Here is a 21,265-nt window from a genome sequence, read left to right on the forward strand (position 1 = left end):
CAGTGGTCAATTTCTTCTTCTAGTGGACCAGTGAAGCTGTCCCACATCTTCAGAAAGAGCCATCTTTTCCTGTCAAGGGTCATGGGGTCTGTCAAAGTGGAGGTAGAACCCTGGAGTCAGTTCAGTCAAATAGTTTGAATCAAATTGATTTGATTAACTGATTAATTGATTCAGTAACTACATGTAGATCGGTGTGAAGATCTGTTTGCATATGTGGTTTTCTTCTTTGGACCACCGTCTGAATGAAAGCCGGACTTACATGCTCTTGAGCAGAAATGCCTGATAATGTGAAGTATTACTGACAGACCTCCTTTACAGGTGTGTGTGAGTGTGTGAGTGTGAGTGTGTGAGTGTGAGTGTGTGTGTGTGTGTGAGTGTGTGTGTGTATGTGTGTGTGTGTGTGTGTGTGTGTGCATGTGCGAGTGTGAGTGTGTGTGTGTGTGTGTGTGAGTGTGTGTGTGTGTGTGTGTGTGTGTGTGTGTGTGTGTGTGCACGCATTTGGGCAAGTTAACAGCAGTGGGGCAGTCTGAATGCACACAGACCAACATGTCACACAAAATGAGACTAGACTGGAACATGGAGAGAGAGTGGAAGGGGGGAGAGAGTGGAGGAGGGAGGGAGAGAGGGATGGAGAAAAAGAGAGAGAGTGAGCAAAGAAGAGAGAAAGACTGAATGGGAGAAATGGGTTGGTAAGGAACAAGACACAAATGATTAAACAAAATGGAAGAAGGGCAAGGTCACAAGGAGAAAATAGAAAGAGGGCTGGTGTGTGTGTGTGTGTGTGTGTGTGTGTGTGTGTGTGTGTGTGTGTGTGTGTGTGTGTGTGTGTGACAGAGTGAGAGTGACAGATGCATCTCTATTGAAGAGCAGGCTGCAGCAGGTATATAGTGCTTCCTCTTCATTCCTCCTCATCCTCACTGTTTTACAGGTCTCTCTCTCACACTCTCTCACACTCACTCTCTCTCACACACACACACACACACACACACACGACTGTAATGTCTACATAAAAACACACCCTACCCCTTTCACAAAAACACAATCACTCTTTCCAGTCTCTAGTCTACAGAGCATCCTGTACCTTAATGCATCCAAACTACACTGTGTCCATAACAGCTGGACACGTTGCTTTACACACACACACACACACACTTCACTGTGAACCTCCAAGATCAATCTCACCAGCAGAATGCAGCCTCCAGCTCTGGCAACATCCATCCACTCACCACGCAGACCCCATCCACTCACCACACAGACCCCATCCACTCACCACGCAGACCCCATCCACTCACCACACAGACCCCATCCACTCACCACGCAGACCCCATCCACTCACCATGCAGACCCCATCCACTCATCATGCAGACCCCATCCACTCACCATGCAGACCCCATCCACTCATCATGCAGACCCCATCCACTCACCACACAGACCCCATCCACTCATCATGTAGACCCCATCCACTCACCACACAGACCCCATCCACTCACCACGCAGACCCCATCCACTCACCATGCAGACCCCATCCACTCACCACGCAGACCCCATGGAGAATACAAATCCAAGTATGAGTGTAAGATTAAAAACATAAATAAATAAATAAGTGCATCATTTAATGCTCTTGGAACATGCAAGACTTCAGCCAGCATTTAAATACACCAAGGTACTCGGCTCTTTGAACCACCACAGGAAGACCACACCACCAGCTGGCTGTCGGAGCTCAACCTGGATGCTGACCTTCCCTCCGTGTTGAATGAATGAGTAAAGTTGTTTTTATATAGCACCTTTCAAGTAACCCAGGGCCGTTTTATAACTAACACACAGGTTTTACCTTCAGTCACACGCCCATGAGAACGGCATCCAGTCGTGCGCAGCGTACTCTCAACCAGAAACCTCAGCGCCCTGGGGGACTGAATCAGGCTCAAGGAATGGAGAGAGGACAACACCCAGGACAGAATACCATCCAGCACCGGGCATGCAGACAAACACTGATACAGAGGAGGGAATGCAGCGCTACAGTGATGTAGGAGCTGCAGGAATGCTTAAAATAAGACCTGCTGCTGCAGTTTGGATTACTTGTGGGGACTGAGTGACGCGCACAAGGAAACCTACATTAGTTTGGCACTAACATAAGAGTATGATGAAGAATAATAGAATAAATTAGAATACTATCTTCAGGCCTCAAGACTATGAAAGTTAAAAGTGCAAAGTTAAGTTGTAAAGTTAAGATATAAAGTTAAGTTGAAACTATGGTGTTTGTTCTCTGTACTACAGCAGCTCAAGTATACAAAACACATGAAATATCTTTCATGTAAAAGACATTAAAATGCATACAGAATGAAACGCTACCCATGGACTACTCAATTCAGGGCTTATTGATAGGTCTGTATGAAAGGTCAAGTGACTCATTAGGCAAGGTGACTAGGTGATCCAGGTGGTTATTAATACCTGCTAGCCACCCAAGGAGCCCCTAGCCCACTAACACTGATATAAATGTTATCTCTCTAGGACTCAAGTACTAGGTTTGCTAGCTTGCTATCCATCTAGTTGGGGCCAAAGGTCCTAACATAGCTAGCCCTAACCCTAGCCCTATCATAGCTGGTCCTAGCCCTGACTTTATGAGGTGACCATTACATAAATGTGTCTCCTATATTAAGTATACTAACATTTAAGTATACTAAATCTGGGGAGACATCAAAGAGCACAGACAACCCAAACTGTGGCCTTCCTCAACTACCAGTACTTAATGTACAGACCAGCTCCTCGTCCACTCTCAGAATTGACCAGCACGACGTGTGATTAGGTAACGAAGTTCATTTAATGGGGGGTGGGGTGTTACTCACAGAACATCCAGCAGATGCAAAAAATCTGTACTCCAGGAACTAGCTTGGAGTACATTAAATACCTTTGATGGCCAACTCCACCCGATGGTACCAATGTGAACTGTTAGACTGTCCCCAACCCTATGGCCCCCTCTTAACAATACCCTTCCTGAAATGCATGCTGTGCATCACACATAACCAATGAGAATGGTTTATGGGAGGGTCATATATATGATAGAAGAACCCAGTTTCCCCCCTTGCACACCCATTGATGAGCTCAGGCTAATGGGAGGGTAGTTGGATTGATTGACAGGTCCAATGTCCTCTCAAGTGGTCCAGACACATACAGTTGTTGCACAGGATGTTGGGCCTCTTGATTAATTGATTAAATACATTTGTCAGTGTCTACATAATGTACTACTGTTGATCTGCTTGATATAGTAGTCATATGGTTTGATGGGCTGCTTTACTACTAAAATAATAATAATAACAATAATAATAATCTGCATTATTATTTACATAGCATGTTTTAAAACAAGTTTTAGAACTTTGTAAAAGATTGACTTAATGAGGTTTGGAACAGTAAAGCTTAACTGTGCTCCTGTAATGGTACACACCTGGTACACACACACACCTGCATGTACACACACATCTGATCACAGCAGGGGTCAGCGAATCAGGGTCACACACAATCCCAGTTGGCCTAAAATTAATTAAACCATGATGGATTTGTTCATATCAACAGAGATGAAAAAGAGCAACTCGTCAAAAGAAAAAAATCCCACAGCCTGCCATTATGGCATAAAACATTAATCCCCAAAAAGGATCAAACACATGTACATACATCAACAAACTCAGGAAGAACTTTCTTAATCTAGTGCTGCAGAATCTCCTGCTTTTGACCTTTTGTTCAGGTAGGACACCCCCCACCCCCCCACACACAGAGTATGGAGTCTGACTACTAAGCCCTTTAAGTATTGACCTGATCCAAGTCCTGCCATGCCTCATTAAGGTGACCTATCGGAGCTTATAGGAGGCTGATTTGAGATCAGCACTAATCATCATCTTATAATAACATGATGGTATTTGAGGTGGAGAAGCTGGTCTCAATTCAGTATTAAAGAGCAAATATCGCCCAAGGCACTGAATTGTGCATGCTTGGAAAAGGTCAAATAGCTAGAAGTGTGGCTATATAGGAAAGCACCTCATGTCTTATTGTCTAGCTTTGCTATTTCTATTTCTCTCTCTCTCTCTCTCTCTCTCTCTCTCTCTCTCTCTCTCTCCAAAATCAGTTTTTTTTATCTTGTCCATTCCAGTCTATTTTAAGTGCCACTCCAAATAAAATGTTAAACTATAGAAATGGGTCAGTGTATAGAATGAAAGAAAAAAAACTCTAAAATGGATTATAGACCTTCAATAATTTCCTTTAATTTGCCTGCTGTTAAGCTTACGTTTTTCAAGTAACCAAAAAATATATCTACTGCTTCCATACATTTGCTTAGCACTGTGGTTGGTTCATCACTTGGTGCAAAGCATGCTGGGACACACTCCACCAGAGCCTTTGGCCTTGCTAGGGCACCAGCAGCCTGTCATCCAGTGCTTCAGACCGGCTGCCCTTTGCTCTTATTAAACCCTCCAGTGGAAGGAGGATGGAGCAGGACCCAATCAGAACCACCGTACTGAGATTGGCTCCTCCCTCCCCATGCTGGCCAAGCAGGGATGTGGCATGTTATCTGCCCTATCCTTGCTAACTGGTGAAGTGTCTGTTGGAGAAGTATCATAGAAATAGTTTACTTAAGTATGCCCCCCTTGTATATACCCAAGCAAAGGACTGCATACATATATGTCTGTGTAAATATTAAATATTTTTAACATAGACCACAAGCTTACCATGTATGATCATTGTTTTTTATCCTACTTGGCAAGCTTCATCAGTGAGTATATAACTTTAGTATCTGACACTACCCAGAGGAATAAGGATCGCTTGCCCTTTTGAAGCTTGGTTCTCTCATGGTTCCTTCCTCATGCTTTTTTTTTTTTTTTTAGAGTTTCCTCTTGCCACTAATCCCAGCGACCCTGGATTTCAGTAAAGCTGCTCTGGAAAAACTATTAAAGGTGTAACAACACACATTTTCAGCTCATGATTCCGGTGACTGATGAAGATCCTCTTTTATTTTAGAAGAAAAAAAAAAGAGAGAATCTACAGTTACACAGACGGGTTCAGATCAGAAAATTCAATTTTATTGTAGAAACAAAATATTAACATGTACCTGGACAATAATCTCAAAAAATCACGCAGTTCATAAATAATAAAAATACTTGAACTGCCTCTTAGAAAACGTTTTATGCCATAATACCATAAACCCCTTGAAAGAGACCCTGGGGAGTATCAATAGTCATGTTTCCTTTAAAGTGTGTTTTGTTTTTGTTTTGTTTTGTTTTTTTAATGAAAATTGCTTTTTTATATTTGTCAATATAAGATACGTTTGTAACATTTGAAGCTAGAATTTTTCTGACAATTTCCGTTTTAATTTTTAGGCACTGAAGCAATTTTTGTAAAAACATGCCTTGAATAGAAACATGAACATGATTTTTTAAATTATGATACAGTGTTCAAATGCTCTCCATTTTGGATACTATACTGAAATCATTACACCCTTTTGGTAATTTATGAAAAAACACCACATAAGCAAACATGTAATTCCACGAATAGTTTTAAGAGGGACATCAGCCGTGAGACATCCAGTCTCTCCCCCTGCAAGACTGTTCAGTGAGCTCGCCGAGGTCACTGGTCCAGAGACCCTCCAGGACAGTGTTACTCAACTTTTGTCCTGCTAGCAAGACCTAGTGCTAACACGGAGAGAGAACTGGGAAGAAAGAGCCAGGGAGAGCAAGGGGGAGAGTCATCCTAGATCACAACCCATCTGTAGAATCACACCGCCTTTCAGGGTGAATGTTCACACAAATGGCATTTCAAATTTCCACACAAAGACACACTCACATGCTCACTCTCAGACACACACACACGCACATGCGCACTCACACAAACACAATCTCCATCTCCATACCCATTTGGCAGAAAAAGGGGGTAGCGTGACCAATAGCTATGCTGACAGCTGTACCGATAAAAACACCTCAGTCCAACCTGAGGTTTTGCGACGGGTTGGTACGGTCATAAACCACTCTAGCGATTGGTCTTCTCAGTGTCCTTCCCACGCCAGTACCAACTTCAACAACTGTCTGTGGTTTGAGTTCACTTCACACGCAGGTGCACTATTAAATGCCTTCGTCTGAATCTGCTTCCTGTTCAGTAGCCAATCAGAGGAAGCAAACATCCTACTGAAGAGGATCTCCAGCGCAGAGACTGTTGCAGGCGCTGCTAGACATGACTGCGCATCCTAAATCAATAGCAGCTATTACAGCAATTACTGCCTCTACATTGCATTTTGATAAGATGTTTTCTTAGATTAAAGATCACGGAGCTATACTCGATAAGAATTGGCATTGTCTTCTTAGCATGAATGAATGCACGAGGATGAATGAAATGATGCTAGAGGATTCCTTCTGTTGACCCCAACAGGTTAAATCCAGACGGCAGAACATTATTTCCGTAATTTATTTTTTTTTAAATCCATGACAGCCGATCATTACATAGCCTAGGCTACGTATTGCAAATATTTACATGTTACTTTGCAGGTACAAGATTACAGTGAAGCAAAGTGCAATTAAAACATCCCTCCAGTCGCGATGGAAGGGAAGAGAAAAAGAGATTAACGAAAAAAAAAACAAAAAACGAACGAATGAGGAACGAATCCCTAAAACAGCCCAGAGCTTTCAACGGCGCTCGCGCGCACGTGCTGCACGCCTAAACGCTTCTGTCTCGGACCACAGAGCCGTTTTAGTGTCACGTAGTAGTTTGTGTAGTAGTGTTTTTATAATGATGGCTGTGAAAGGGAGAGCCAGTCCTAGACCAGTAATCCCTGGAAAGGCAGTATGGAACAACGGTAATTAAAAAAAAAAAAATGTCCAAAGGGGGATTAACATCCACAGGTTGCAGCGTATAAACATAACGCAAACCGATAATACGTATGCATACAGAGATCCATACTTTTTAAAAAGGGATCCTGCCATTCAGTGTTTCGGTTAAATTCCTTTTCAGGTCATAACACTTTTTTGCGGGCGCATTTAATAGCTAGGAATGATGTCAGGTTCCACGAAGTGGGTCGGGGCTCAATTAAATAGCAACTATTCTTATCATAATAAACTTTCTACACGAGGCACGTTCTAAAAGTTACGTTTTGGGTTTTTATAACTGCACCTTCCCTTCATCTGACGTTCTGCGACTGAAAGGAGATGTGTGAGAATCGGTCTCACTGCGCTCGGTGCCGGTATGAAGGGACGGACGCCGGAACGAATGGCCACGTCCCCGGTGGGCTCGCGACGCACAACCCTCAGCACTTCAGTCAAAGGCAGGAACGCGCGCTTTTCCGTCCGCAGTCAGTGAGCTATCTAAAATACCGCCCGGGTCCTCTACAGAGAAATTCGACGCTGCAATGTTGAAAATATCCGAGTACACGAAATGAACCAATAATTAAAAGGAAAGTCAAACCTATATATACATGTGAGGAAAGTCGCGTTGGGTTAAACACACAGCGTTGTCTAAAATCGGATGAATTCACGGATCGGTTCGTTGAGTGACGTACTGTCCTGTTACGCGTGTAAAAAGCGCATATCCATCCATACGCATCTGTCTAAAACTACACATCTGAACTAGCAAGACTGTACAACACGAAGAGCGCCAAATAACATCTACACCTGTATAATGATTACAGTGTTTTGCGACGGAGAAACTTACCTACATTTCCTTTTTGGCGTGTAGTCAACGAGGACTTGTTCATTTGTGAAGTCTGATTTATCAAAAGCTTGAGCCATTGTCACCTTATCTATAAGCAGGTAAGGAACACCAAACGCAATAGTGCCTGAACCTGAGCGCAACCTAGTTACACAAAAGGCCCTGTTTGTCCTCCAACCTACATCCTTTTTTAAGGAGATTATAAAAGTTACGTTATGCGGCCTGCATGTTTTATGGCTCTAAACAGCTATTGTCGACTGGATTAATGTGTCCGGCGGGCGCAACTCTCCGATTGCTAGTGCGCCGGTGGACGCGAGTACCTTTCGCTCGCGCCCGGATCGCTCGCGCGACACTCACCTGCGTTCCGAAGTTTCTTGTTTCTGTAGACGGAGAAAATCACCAAAAGGTTTCCGAGAATATCCACTACTATAGTAAATATGAGTAAGCCGCCCAAAGTTGTAGTGACCCACGGCGGTCGGGTCAGAGCTTGCTCGCTGGGGTCCAGTGCGGAGCTGTTCACATAACTTCCATTCATAAACATTGTATATTTTCACCGTAACTTTCTCTCTTAGCGAAACAGACACTCGGGTCATTCCATGTAGCTAGTTCAAATATTTACGGACAAACTGCCTTAAGGTACTCTGGTGGTTTTTCATCTCTCCATGATGCGCATGAGGTCTGCGTCCAAAAGGTGGACAGGTTTATTTACTCCCGCCAGCGCGTTCGTATGTCGGGATCCATACTTTTATGCCGGCGCGCCTGTATGCTCATCACATTGTTGGTATGTGACATCCACGGTTACGTTCAAAATAGTGAACACGTGATTAAAGGCCAGGCGCCTGAACGCTGCGCATATCGCCAGCTGCTGGAAACGAAGCGAAGTACAGTGCACGCACCATTCTAGTGCCTTGTCTTGGTGGTCCTCACGCTCATTCATACCTTCGAGCCACTGACTGTCTGTTCGTTTTCTCGTACCCGTTTCAAGCATTTGGTATTTTTAAGAAGCAAACAAACCATTCATACTTGCATATGCTGTTTTGTCACAAACGAACGGATTTGAAATCGCCTTTCACTGTGTTCTAAATTTTACATTTTAAACTTAAAATAGTTTAAATCATAGTTTATATTATCAGAGCGTTTTAGTTTTTTCAAGGGTCTCCATTACTGCATACACAAGAGAAACAACCACAAAGTAAGTGTAACTGAAATACAAACGTAACGTGACCACCCGCTTAATTATTTCTAGGCTAACATGCTTTCCCCAGAGGCGGGGAATTTATTTATCAAAAATGAATGTGAACACACGCTGAGGAAACATTTCTGAACAGTTCCTTCTTCCCTGGCAATTTGTTATCTTGGGAAGCATATGTCCCATCCCATCTCAATGTTTTCTTTTTAAGAAAGAAAGAAAGAAAGAAAACGTAGTGAGTGTTTACCGAAGTAGGCCACCGCCAGCACAGGACTCCACTCGCACGCTAGGTAGGACCCCTGCTGCGAAAACCCCTCAGCCTGTCTGTCTGCCTGCCTGGCGAAAACATTCGCAGCAACTGCCATTATGATTAAACTTTTATACAGCGCTGTCCCCAGAGGCTCCAATGATAACCGGCAATTCTGACGTAAGCTGGTAGCATGTTGGGAGCTAATAATGACAACTGTTCTCTGTCTGTGGCTAAGATGTAGCATCCACGACACTCTGCTTTTTGTTTCTGGAATTTTGACACTCAGTAATTCAGACTGATTATTTTTATTGTATTCAACCACATTCCTGACCTTCAGTGCATTTATCAGCCCCATTGCTGAAGGGTAGGTTTGAATCCCAGCTGTGCTGTGTGCTGCCCAGGTAATGCACCCTTTCTATTTGGGAGAGCAACATAACGGGGTCGTTCTCTCCTTGCTTAGCAATGTTCACCCAGCAACCATTTCCACACTGTAACAGGAACACTGACAGAGACAGTTTGGCAGTTGGAATTGGGGTCAGCAAAGTAGGAGACACACAGTAAGACATGCAACAGGTCTAATGTAAAAACAATCTCTAACCAGGATTAGTTACTGTTATTTGATATTTTCAGGTAGTGAAATAATTTCAGGAGCTATGTAACATGTGGTTATAAGTAAAAGTAGCTACACTGGTTGCCTGAAACTATTTAATTCCAGAAACACACATCAGTTACATCCAAGATGGAAATTAGTTCGGCATCATAATTGACTAATCATAATTCATTTGTAATATGACCAAGTCATAATGCATTACAGCATTCTGTCTCTTCCTGTTCGGTCTCTGTCTCAGAAAGAAACAAGGTCACATTCAACACAGTGGGACCTTTTTTATTTATTTTATTTTATTTATTTATTTATTTTTACCAAACTTAAAACATCTGTATTTATTTCTGATAATAATACTCCTAGAATATATTTCATTGAAGTGAAGGGCTGATTCTAGCTCACCAGTCTGTTAGATTTCATTATGCTCCACTGTTTTCTTGCCTGAGTGTTGATATGAGGAGGTTCAAAATGCTGGCAACAAGCCAAAGGAGCTCAGAAGAAATGATTTAATCAGTTAGCTGTTGAAGGAGAGAAGCGTGTGTAACCAAACAGAAAGGGAGAGAGCAGAAAAGAAGAGTGAAAGAGAGAAATAGAGAGAGAGAGAGAGAGAGAGAGAGAGAGAGAGAGAGAGAGAGAGAGAGAGAGAGAGAGAGAGAAATATTCCTGTCAAATTATTAAAATTTTCAGAGGCATGGAGGTAGAAAGAATATGGTAAAGAGGATTATTAAATGAAAGAATATGGTACAGAATAGAATGCAAAAGTATGGTATAGAATATTATTAAAGAATATGGTATAGAATATTGTTAAAGAGTATGGTATAGAATATTATTAAAGAGTATGGTATAGAATATTATTAAAGAATATGGTATAGAATATTGTTAAAGAGTATGGTATAGAATATTATTTAACTCAAAGATGAACTGGAGGTCAGGTAAATAATAAAATGCAATAAAAACAAGAACTGGAGAAGATGTTATGTAATGTTCCTTTTAAAAATACCAGGAGGTTTTAGAGCCTTTTTGTCCTATGTCTGAAGTGAAAAGAATATTGTTCAGAAAATTGTTTAGAATATTATTATCCTTCCATGCTTTGTTTCTAGATGTGCCTACATATATTTTGTCACACAATTTTTTTTTCTTTTAATATGACATGATGGAGGAAATGTTTCAGGATATTTCTACTGTTATGCCATGGATCATTACCTGGGGACTTTTTAAAGGAATATTTGTTAAACCAGCATTTTGCACAAAGCTTTAATTGTTGGATTTAAAGATAGATTGTATACAGTACTGTGTGTGCGATGAATGGAATATTGTACAAAGATGCACTGGCCCTATTGAAATTTTCTCAGAAGAAACAGTTAAACAGGCATCATAAAGCAGGCAAAAAAAAGTCTCTATCTGTGGAGGATGAAGAATGTTCTCTTTATCTAAAGTCAAACTCAGAGTTAACACAGAGCTAACAGCTGACACCAGAGCAATGTCCCTTCATTTGGGAAAAGAGGGAGAGGGAAAGAGAGAGAGAGAGAGAGAGAGAGAGAGAGAGAGAGAGAGAGAGAGAGAGAGAGAGAAGAAGAAGAAGAAGAACATGCCACAGTTAAAACCTCTCTATTCAGTAGTAATACATGAGGCACAGGCAGAAGGAATATTTCACAAAGATATAATAAATGAAGACATTAATTGTTTACCTCTTCACTGAAGGCAGTCAGCCAGCCAGCCAGTCAGTCTTGCTCCCCTCCCAAATTCAGAGAATGTTTCTAATGTTATGATGTTACAGTGTGTGATCTGTGCAGCCTCTGTATGTTGCTTAAGGTTTTGCAAGTTTTATAGACTTGATAAAATAGGCTTAAATGTTTTTGTTTTTATTTTTTTTTTTTTTTTTTTACCCTTTTACAATATTGCCCAATCTCCGACTATAAAAACGGTTTTGGTATTATTTAACGGTTTGACATACTGCCCTCTAGTGATGATTATGTGTTTTTCAGATACTGCCCTCTAGTGATGACTATGTGTTTTTCAGATACTGCCCTCTAGTGATGATTATGTGTTTTTCAGATACTGCCCTCTAGTGATGATTATGTGTTTTTCAGATACTGCCGTCTAGTGATGATTATGTGTTTTTCAGATACTGCCCTCTAGTGATGATTATGTGTTTTTCAGATACTGCCCTCTAGTGATGATTATGTGTTTTTCAGATACTGCCCTCTAGTGATGATTACGTGTTTTTCAGATACTGCCCTTCATAAAATTGAACATAGTGCTTCACATATTATCTAACAAATGTTTAGTCTAGGAAAATGTTGTACTTTTACAGGTGAGGTTTTATTCTTATAAGAAAGGATTTTATTCTTACACTGGGGAGGGTGTGTGTGCGAGTGTGATATGGGGAGGCTACAAAACATTTTTCAGTAAAATCAATGTCACGCAACACAAAATGTTGGAGATTATAAAGAATAAAGTAGTCATAAAATCAGTATATGACGTTACTATGAAACACTTAGTTTGTACACTTACAACAGGTCCACAAAGCCTCACCCAGCCAGTGCTTCTGTGGTAAATGGATTGTGACTTTTTAAACATTTAAAGACTATTGTCCAGTTTCTTAATTCCAGATTAAGCCTGAAAATGATTTTCCAGTGTTGATTTACCATTAACACAGTAGTTTCTGTCTTAATCTTTATCCTATTGTAAACTGGCCATATAAGATTTCATATTTCCATTAAAATGTACAGTACAGCGTTTACCAACGACCTTAACTGATCTTACTGAACAGAAGACCTACTTGTACACAAACTGTATACAAATACAACCTAACCCATCCATTCACTGAACATAGAATGAACAGGACATGAAAGGCACGTACTCTTTTAAGTTTGTGCTACAATGGTGCCATCTAGTGCTTAAAGTAAATGCTAATGGATAACTTGTAAAAGTGTTGAATATATTTAGTAATAATTCATATTCAAGGAATTTCATGTTTTTGCCTTACCTAGGATAAATTTGTATCTTAGTCTAATTACCTACCTGAATTATTTCACTAGAATGATACAGAAATAAATAAAAAGCTCCTGCATGATCAGTTGTTTTGAAGTGGCAGAGGTGATGATCATGACTGGGCGGAGTGATGTTTCGGCTATGTGCTGAGGGAACTTCAGCTGCCTTCCCAGATCAACCTGGAATTGCTAATCGGAGGCTGTGTGGAGGAGGTCCGTTGTTGTTCTGGATCGTGCCTGCGGTTTATCTCCCCATTTGATAAGAGTGATTACCTTCTTTTGGGTGTGATGGTGTTTAGTGGTGTTGATGGCTGAGGCTATGCTCTCAGCGACTGCCTTAAGCACCCGGTCATGACGCCACCGATAGCGACCATCTGCAAGTACCTTTGGGCAGCTAATGTGGAGATGTTCCAAAGAGCCTCTTCCAGAGCAAAGGAGGCAGGTAGGTGTCTCATTCTTTCCCCAAGCATGGAGGTTTGCTGGGCTTGGCAGGGCGTCGTAAACCACCTGCACCAGGAACTGGACATGATAGATGTCTGCCTGCATGATGTTTGACCAGGAAATCCTGTGCTGCAGTAGGTTCTCCCACCTAGTCCACACTCCCTGTTGCCGGAGTCCCACCGCCCTGCTAACTCGCTCTTCCTCCACGCCTGCGCAGATCTCTTCCTGGAGTAGATGGTGTCTCTGGGCTTTGCTGACCTGGGTCTTTGGAAGGCCACAAGACTCTCGGTAAGATAGAATGCTGGTACATCCAGGCTTTAAATCGACCAGGCAGGGCGGACTTGTCGACCTTGGTGAGTCAAGCTTCAAGCTCGTTGTTGGACTTCTGGACAGCAGCTGAATATTTCAGGTTTGCATGAAATAGCTTGCCTGGGCTCTTAACTGGTTGTTCTGAGAATGACAATTCCAGAGATTAAAAAATGATGCTTGTCGGTCACTTTCCCCCTCTTCAGCACAATGGATCCTGAGTTAGAGGGCTTAAAGCTCATCCTTGCCCAGGTGATAAGCCTCTCAAGTCCTTGCACGATCTACCTGCTTCCTGGGACAGATGTAGTTGTGATGGTAAGATCGTCCATGAAAGCTCTAATGGGGGGCTGCCGCACACCAGTCTTGATTAGGGGAGCTCTGCATTCCACCTCAGCTGACTTGACAACCATGTTCATGGCAAGGGCAAAGAGAATAACACTTGGTACAGCCTGTTATTATTCCTTTCCCAAGACGATGCCAGTCTGATGTTATTGACCCAGAAGTGCCCTTCATCCTGAAATTACTGTAGTAATCTTGGATGAGATCCTTGATCTTACTGGGAACATGGTGGCGGTGAAGTGTTAGCTCGAGCAGCTTGTGTGGTATGGAACCATATGCATTGGCCAGGTCCAACCACAACACAACTAGGTCACCTCTGCTCTCATGGGCTTCTCTGATGAGTTGTGTAACTACCCCTGTGTGCTCCAAACATCCAGAAACTCCGGGAATCCCACCTTTCTGTACTGAGATGTCAATAAAGTTGTTCTTGAGGAGAAACTTGGTCAGTCTTCGTGAGATGATGCTAAAAAACGCCTCCCCTTTCACACTCAGTAATGAAACTGAGACTGGTTGATGTTTCTAGAGTTCTCCTCTTTTGGGATCCAAACTCCCTCAGCACACCTCCACTGGTAAGTGACTCTCCCCCTTCACCATATCACTTTCAAGATCCTCGATAAGTGCCGGAGAAGTTCAGGACAACACTTGTAGACCAGGTAGGGTACACCGCTAGGGCCTGCCGTGGATGCTGAGTGACCTCTCTTAATAAGTTCCTCCACCTCCTTCAAACTTGGCTACCTCAGATCGAATCTGTTGGTCAGACATTGGTCAGACCAATTGGAGATATTCTCCTGAGAAATAAATACATGTTAAATGTTCTCTGAAGTAGAATCCCATTGATGTTACCATAAAATATTGTATGTGTAAAATATTATAAGTGGTTGATTCACCTGCAGTTTGTCCAGGTGGAGATCTGAGACAAAACACAACGGTTATGAGTGAAGACATTTATAAGCACTAGGTCTACACCTATGGTCACGTTTTCATTTTACAATTTTACAAGAATAAGCAAGAGAAAGCAAAACAAGCTGTTACTCCACATTTTATCAGTTCATATAAATATCTGGCATATCTGTTTATATCTTATCAAGGAGTATGTGAGGCATGAATTGATTACAGCTATTTGATCACGATGTGACCGTAAATGGCACAATCCTTTCCCAACAAGGACTGAAGATGTTATTGATTAACTATTTGAAAAGGTCATGACACTTAGCTGCTATTGAAATCATGATTATAGACACACATGCTTGGTATATAGTTTCATCACACTATTTACACAGCTGAGAAGTCCAGTGAAAAGAGATTTGTGTGTGTACAAATGAAATATTTATAAATATGTGGATATAATACAGAGTCATGACTAAATATATTTATAATCACCTATTAAGCCTACATGGTTTATCAATAGCAGTAACAGTTCAGTTAGTGATACACAATGTGTGTGTGTGTGTGTGTGTGTGTGTGTGTGTGTGTGTTTGAGTGAGAGAGAGAGAGAGAGAGAGAGAGAGAGAGAGAGAGGCATGAATGAATTGTCTTAACATATGGCATGTCTTAACATAACGCCATTATTTCACACATTTTCTACCTCACAGTGTTGTAGTAAACTAGAGTACATGTACATCTCAATACGAAATACAATACATTTTTAACGTTCAGTGTCAAATATGTAGCAAATTGTAGATCAAAATATAAATTTGCCAGTATAATGAGAATTTGTACTTACCATACATAGGTTTTTGTAACTACATAAACATGATAGTTTTAGTCAAACTTTCCTTTGTGTTTTAACATTTATGTAAGCTTTGCTAGACAAGCTTTGGCTTTCAATTGTTACCTAATTGAAAAAGCCTTAGCCTAAATTACTGCAGAGTTAACATGCTGACAGCATAAATGACAGACTGCCATAACTGATGGACATTGGTAGCTATGGCTAAAAGGGGTTGAGTGTGGTATGAGCTAACATGTTTTATTAGCTGAGCTAGTGGTGATACTGCTTTTATATAGATGTTCACCCTTTGAAGTTCAGTCCATATCGAAAACATGCAGATCATTTATAATGGGAACAATCAAACAAGAACAGGCAGGAAGGAGGAATAAATATGAACACCAGAAATAGGAAAACAAGGAATTAGGAATGCTGCTCCATAATGTTCACATAAACTGGAGAGAGTTACTGTGTTACTGTGAGGAAACGGTACTTACATGTATGTGTCTGTAGCAACGAGGCCATACACTGGATGTAGGTGGTCTGAAGAAGACACATTAAAAATAAGTGTATACCTTACTCTGCCACAAGATGGCAGTCACGACATTGCACCGTTTTTCTTTCTTTTTTTTAAAGCGCCATTCTCACAGGAAAATGTTAAGGACATTATGAGACATTGACATCACCAAAATCTTAATCTACATAGAGCTGTCTATCTGTGAATCTCTCGCTGAAGAGCTTAGAACACAAATCACAGAGGTTGCTTTCTGTATTTCTATAGGTTTCTATATTTCTGCATAAATTGGACCTAAAACTCCATGAGATTGTCACACAAGTCCTAAAAGTAGATAAAGAGAACCAAGTCAAACAAATGAGACAAAATATTAGACTCTGTCATTTGTTTATTGAAAATGATCCAGTATTATCTGTGAGTTGCAAAAGTATGTGAACCTTTAGGATTAGCAGATCATTTGAAGATGAAATATGAGTCCACTGCTCCACTGCTGCGCTCCCTTCATTGGCTCCCTGTAGCTGCATGCATCAGATTTAAAACCTTGATGCTTGCCTACAAAGCCAAAAATGGACCAGCTCCTTCATACATGAGGTCAATGATCAAAACCCGATCTGTACCTCGAGTACTTCGAACCTAAAGTACGACTCGGCTTGAAATACCTTGCTTCAGGCCTCATGGATGACAAGCATCGAGACTATTTTCTGTCCTGGCTCCAAGATGGTGGAATGAACTCCCACTTGCTGTCTGGACAGCAGAGTCCCTTGCAGTCTTCAAATGCAGACTGAAGACCCATCTATATGTAGAATATTTAAAGGATAACTGACTCCCATATGGACTGACTAATTTAGTACTTATTGTAGGGTATTGTTTATGTTGTTTAACAAACTCTAGCACTTATTGTTTATAGCACTTATCATTGTTTAAGATAGACCTTATGTATTTTGCACTTCTAGCTATCAGTATTGATTCCTGTATTCTACAGTATTCTAGTTCATTGGTATGTTTAATTCTAACCTACTATACTGTACTTGGATAGATTCTATGAGTAAATGACAAAGCACTTTTGTAAGTCGCTCTGGATAAGAGCGTCTGCTAAATTCTGTAAATGTAAACGTAAATGTGTCAGGTGTTTTCAATCAATGAGATGATAAGGTGTGAGGGGGTACCCTTTTATTTTTTATTTAAATAATAAATTTATGCAGAAATATAGAAACTTCTAAAGGGTTGACAAACTTTCAAGCACCACTGTATGTTGTGTCCATTTAAAAGTAATATTAATTAATATTGTGGTTTGTGGAGGCAATATCAGATTTTGTTTTCAAAGACAGCAGTATTGTCATAATGACTGAGGCTGAAATGAAACAAACTAATTCTAAATATGTTGTGTACAAACTGAGAACAAAGATCTCCTTACACAAAGTGAAAAATTGCAGGGGTGTTCATCTGACCACTATCAGCATCATAACGCTGGTCATTGACGCCGGTCCTGCCATTTCATTTTTGATAATCTACTTGCTCATTTTTAGGCCAACTAACATTCCTCTTTCTTCCCTTTTGTTAAGGATTGACACAAGGGGTGGGAAACAAAGGAACCAGTACTGCTGGAATCTAAAAAGGCTCATGGCAAATGGCCTCCACATCAGACTGGATATTATCAGCTATAGTCTAGATCTGAGAGGTATTTTAGTCCACTGACATAGAAATATGGGCAGGACAGTTTTGGATATTAATTTTATTTTGAATTGGTATTTCATTAAAATGATCAGTCCCTATAATAATTAATGTTACTACTAATTAATGATCAGTGATCAAACAGTGCAGCAATTAACAGTAGACAAGCAGATTACATTTACATTAATTTTCTGGTATTTACTCATTGCACATTCAGATGCCTAGTTTATGTGCAATTTGATTTATTCCTCTAAAAGAGACAATGCAGTATTTACACAGAGAACTCTGCATTACAGCTGTTTGTTCTTATTTAAGCCACGCTTTCTTTACCCAGAACAACAACAAAAGGCAAACCATAATCATCACTCATCACGTTTAATGTTCAATCTGCATCATTTTCCATTAAAATTGCAATAAAAAGGACAGATTTATTAATACCTCATACTTCAAAAATATTACAGTAGTTCAGTGATTAAGATACTTGACTTTTAATCAGAAGATTCAAGATTCAGTTAGAGACCACCACTGCCAAGTTAGCACTGTTGGGCCCCTGAGCAAAGTCCTTAACCCTCACTTGCAATTGTAAAAGTGTCATCTAAATGTTGTAAATGTGTGTTTATAATTAATCTGTTAAGTATTGTGGAAATTTCATGCTCTGGCTATGTGTGCGATGGCCGTTATTCTAGCTTTTCTAAGGGAGTACACCCTGGCATGGTCTGCCTGACCTTCAATGCCATAGAACAGAGATAATGCAAGGATTGAGAGACCCTGAAAGAAGCAGAAACCCACCTGTTTTTGACTATGCATAAATGTAAATTAAGTATGCATCTCACCTTGAATTCTGGTGAGACCCACGTATCATAGAACACATTGTAATGATCTGACAAAGCTACATTCTTAACAGAGGCTGATATGTTGACAAGTTTTGAAAAGGTCAAATTCAGAGTGTGACCATGAGAGTGTGCGCTACCAGCCACAAACTAAAAGAGACTAAGAGTCCAGTATAGCACAGAGATCCTTTGGCATAATTGTCATTGGGATTGTCAGCATGTATGTTAAAATCACCAGTAATTACAAAACAGTCAATCTGTAAATTCCCCAGTAAAATCTGCAATGTAGTAATGTACTTTGGAGGCCTATAGGCCATTAATAATACTATTCTTGGCATATAAATAACACTGCTACTTATCAATAGCCAACCATTACAAATATAATTAATTCTGAATATATTTAAATCGGCATGCCACTTGAGGAGACTGAACAGTCAATAAAATTCTGCTAATGGTTTACATATTACAGCTCTGCTGCATAACACACCACTATTGTTTTTAAGAAATATAACGCTAGGTCAAGTAGAGTTATCAGCGTTTTTCAACCTGTTTGCATATCGGCATGTTCTAAAAATTTGTCTGGCACAAAGTGAGGCGGAATCTCACGTCGTACACGGGTAGTTGTTTGTTTGTTTTTTTTTTTTAAGTGGCTTGTTCTAAGCGTTTGGCATAGAAAATTGACCTTTTGCAGAACTCAATTCAGGGAGAATATATTCGGAAACACTGTTGCGTATACAGGGAAACCGGGAGTTTTAGCGTGTAACGTCAAGAGTGTGCGCCATTGTTGCGTTTTGACGCCAGAGTGTGCGACATTATCACCATTGTTTACACAATACTATGATCATGGCGCGCTTCTGACGAGTTGTGCTGCTTTGTTGAAATATGCTACCGTAGACTGCTGCGTGCTCCTTATTTTTCAGGAGTAGCGTGTCACTTTAACGTCTGTCTCCACTCACATATAAGAATCAAACCGGTAAGGCTCGTTAGAGACCAGGAAGGCTCAGCAGTCGATGTGGAATAAACTTCATTTACTGAATAACGGCAGGACAACCATACAGAATTAAACATTTCAACTGATGCAGTGTGATATTTCTTAAGTTATGATGTTCGCAGGTGAGTTTACAGCGGTGTAGTTTACTGTGCTTATATGATGCTATGATGTGATGTGTACTGATATGGTATAGCAAGCTACTACATCCTAAATATGCTTATAATAAACAACTACATTTGATGCAAACTGCCTCAATGGATTTTATCAGCATGAGCGTGTAAAATAAACTAATATATTTACGGAGTTTGCGATAGCAAGTAGACGCTAAACTTACAGATAAGATAGTAGCGTGCAAACGAACACATAGGCTATTACCGAAGCATCACTTCAGTACAATAAACAGATTATCACTCAATTTATAACGTTTAATACATATCAAACGTACCAATTAACTCACACGAGGTCACGAACGCATATCAGATAAATAGTTGGAGTCCGTTAATTCTCTTAACAAATCCTCTTCCTTAGCGTCCTTTGTCTCCTTCCGGCTCGGTCCGGGTGGAAACTGCCGCCGGATCCTCAGCCTTCGTGACAGGTCGAATATCGATAACCTAGTATCCCCTATATAATTTCTATCAGAACAGAATCATATTATTTACATCACTAATTGCTCCATGTGCACTGTAAGAATAAAGGCAGCATCTCTCTATTCAAAATTTCAGAGGTATCGTATCCTGATACGCTGTCCCCTATCATTTTACATCATTATTTACTCCTCTCTGTGAACATGTCGAATTTAAAATCAAGGATTTAGAAATGCATCTTCTCTTCATAAAAAAAAATGTTAAAAAGTGGGGTGTGATATTGATCCCAGATTTTCATTAATTCCAATTTTGAACTCAAATCAAAGATAAGGTATAAGGAAGGTACATTTGTATTAGTAAAAGGTAAACTTGAACATATAAACAGGGTTTTAATACCAATGAATACATATAGTATGCATATATACATTGCCTGGCCAAAAAAAAGGTCACCTCTAATATTTCGTTGGACCACCTTTAGCTTTGATTATGGCATGAATTCGTTGTGGCATTGTTTCCACAAGCTTCTGCAATGTCACAACATTTATTTCTGTCCAGAGTTGTATTAATTTTTCCCCAAGATCTTATATTGATGATGGGAGATTTGGACCACTGCGCAAAGTCTTCTCCAGCACATCCCAAAGATTCTCAACTTTACTCAAATTGTGAAAGATTAGTTCAGGGAGCATGAGACATCATTTTCACACATGGATTGGCCACCACAGAGTCCAGACCTGAAACCCATTAATTAGGATATAATTCACATTTAATTTCTTCAATTCTTGTAACCATTAACTTTACTATTTATGGTATTAATAAACTATTTAAACATTAAGTCATTTTTAGTTCATTTGTTAATTCATTCATTAATTCCTTGCATGCCTTGCTATAGTTAAGACCCATACAAATGTCTCATAGTGCTTGGTGATAATATAGGCAACAGCATGATTGAATGCAGTCTGATTAATTGGTCTGTAACTCCTTAATAAATGTTGAGCCCTGTCCCAGTTATAACATGCATTATCCTTCCAGTTTATTGTTCTCCATCATTTGTAACACTTTGACTGTACTACAAAAGTGGGGATCCTTTCCAGTGAGATCACCCCAACAGTGGATATTTCACACAACAAATTGGGAGCTTTTTGTGACACAGTTCATGTACACTATGTGTTTGTGA

General features: G+C 40.4%; 1 protein-coding gene across 1 annotated transcript in view; it reads right to left on the minus strand.

Moving 5' to 3' along the window:
* Positions 1 to 8,401, minus strand: part of mtnr1aa (melatonin receptor 1A a) — a 26,590-nt gene extending 18,189 nt beyond the window's left edge. The window contains exon 1 of the mRNA XM_026995684.3: positions 8,032 to 8,401. Within this exon, the coding sequence (XP_026851485.1) occupies positions 8,032 to 8,215 (184 nt within the window). The 5' untranslated portion in view covers positions 8,216 to 8,401. The remainder of the gene's footprint in view (positions 1 to 8,031) is intronic.
* Positions 8,402 to 21,265: the final 12,864 nt, after the last annotated feature.

The sequence above is a fragment of the Electrophorus electricus genome, chromosome 5 (genome assembly GCF_041902795.1).
Source record: "Electrophorus electricus isolate QZ-2024a chromosome 5, ASM4190279v1, whole genome shotgun sequence".
Classification (NCBI taxonomy): domain Eukaryota; kingdom Metazoa; phylum Chordata; class Actinopteri; order Gymnotiformes; family Gymnotidae; genus Electrophorus; species Electrophorus electricus.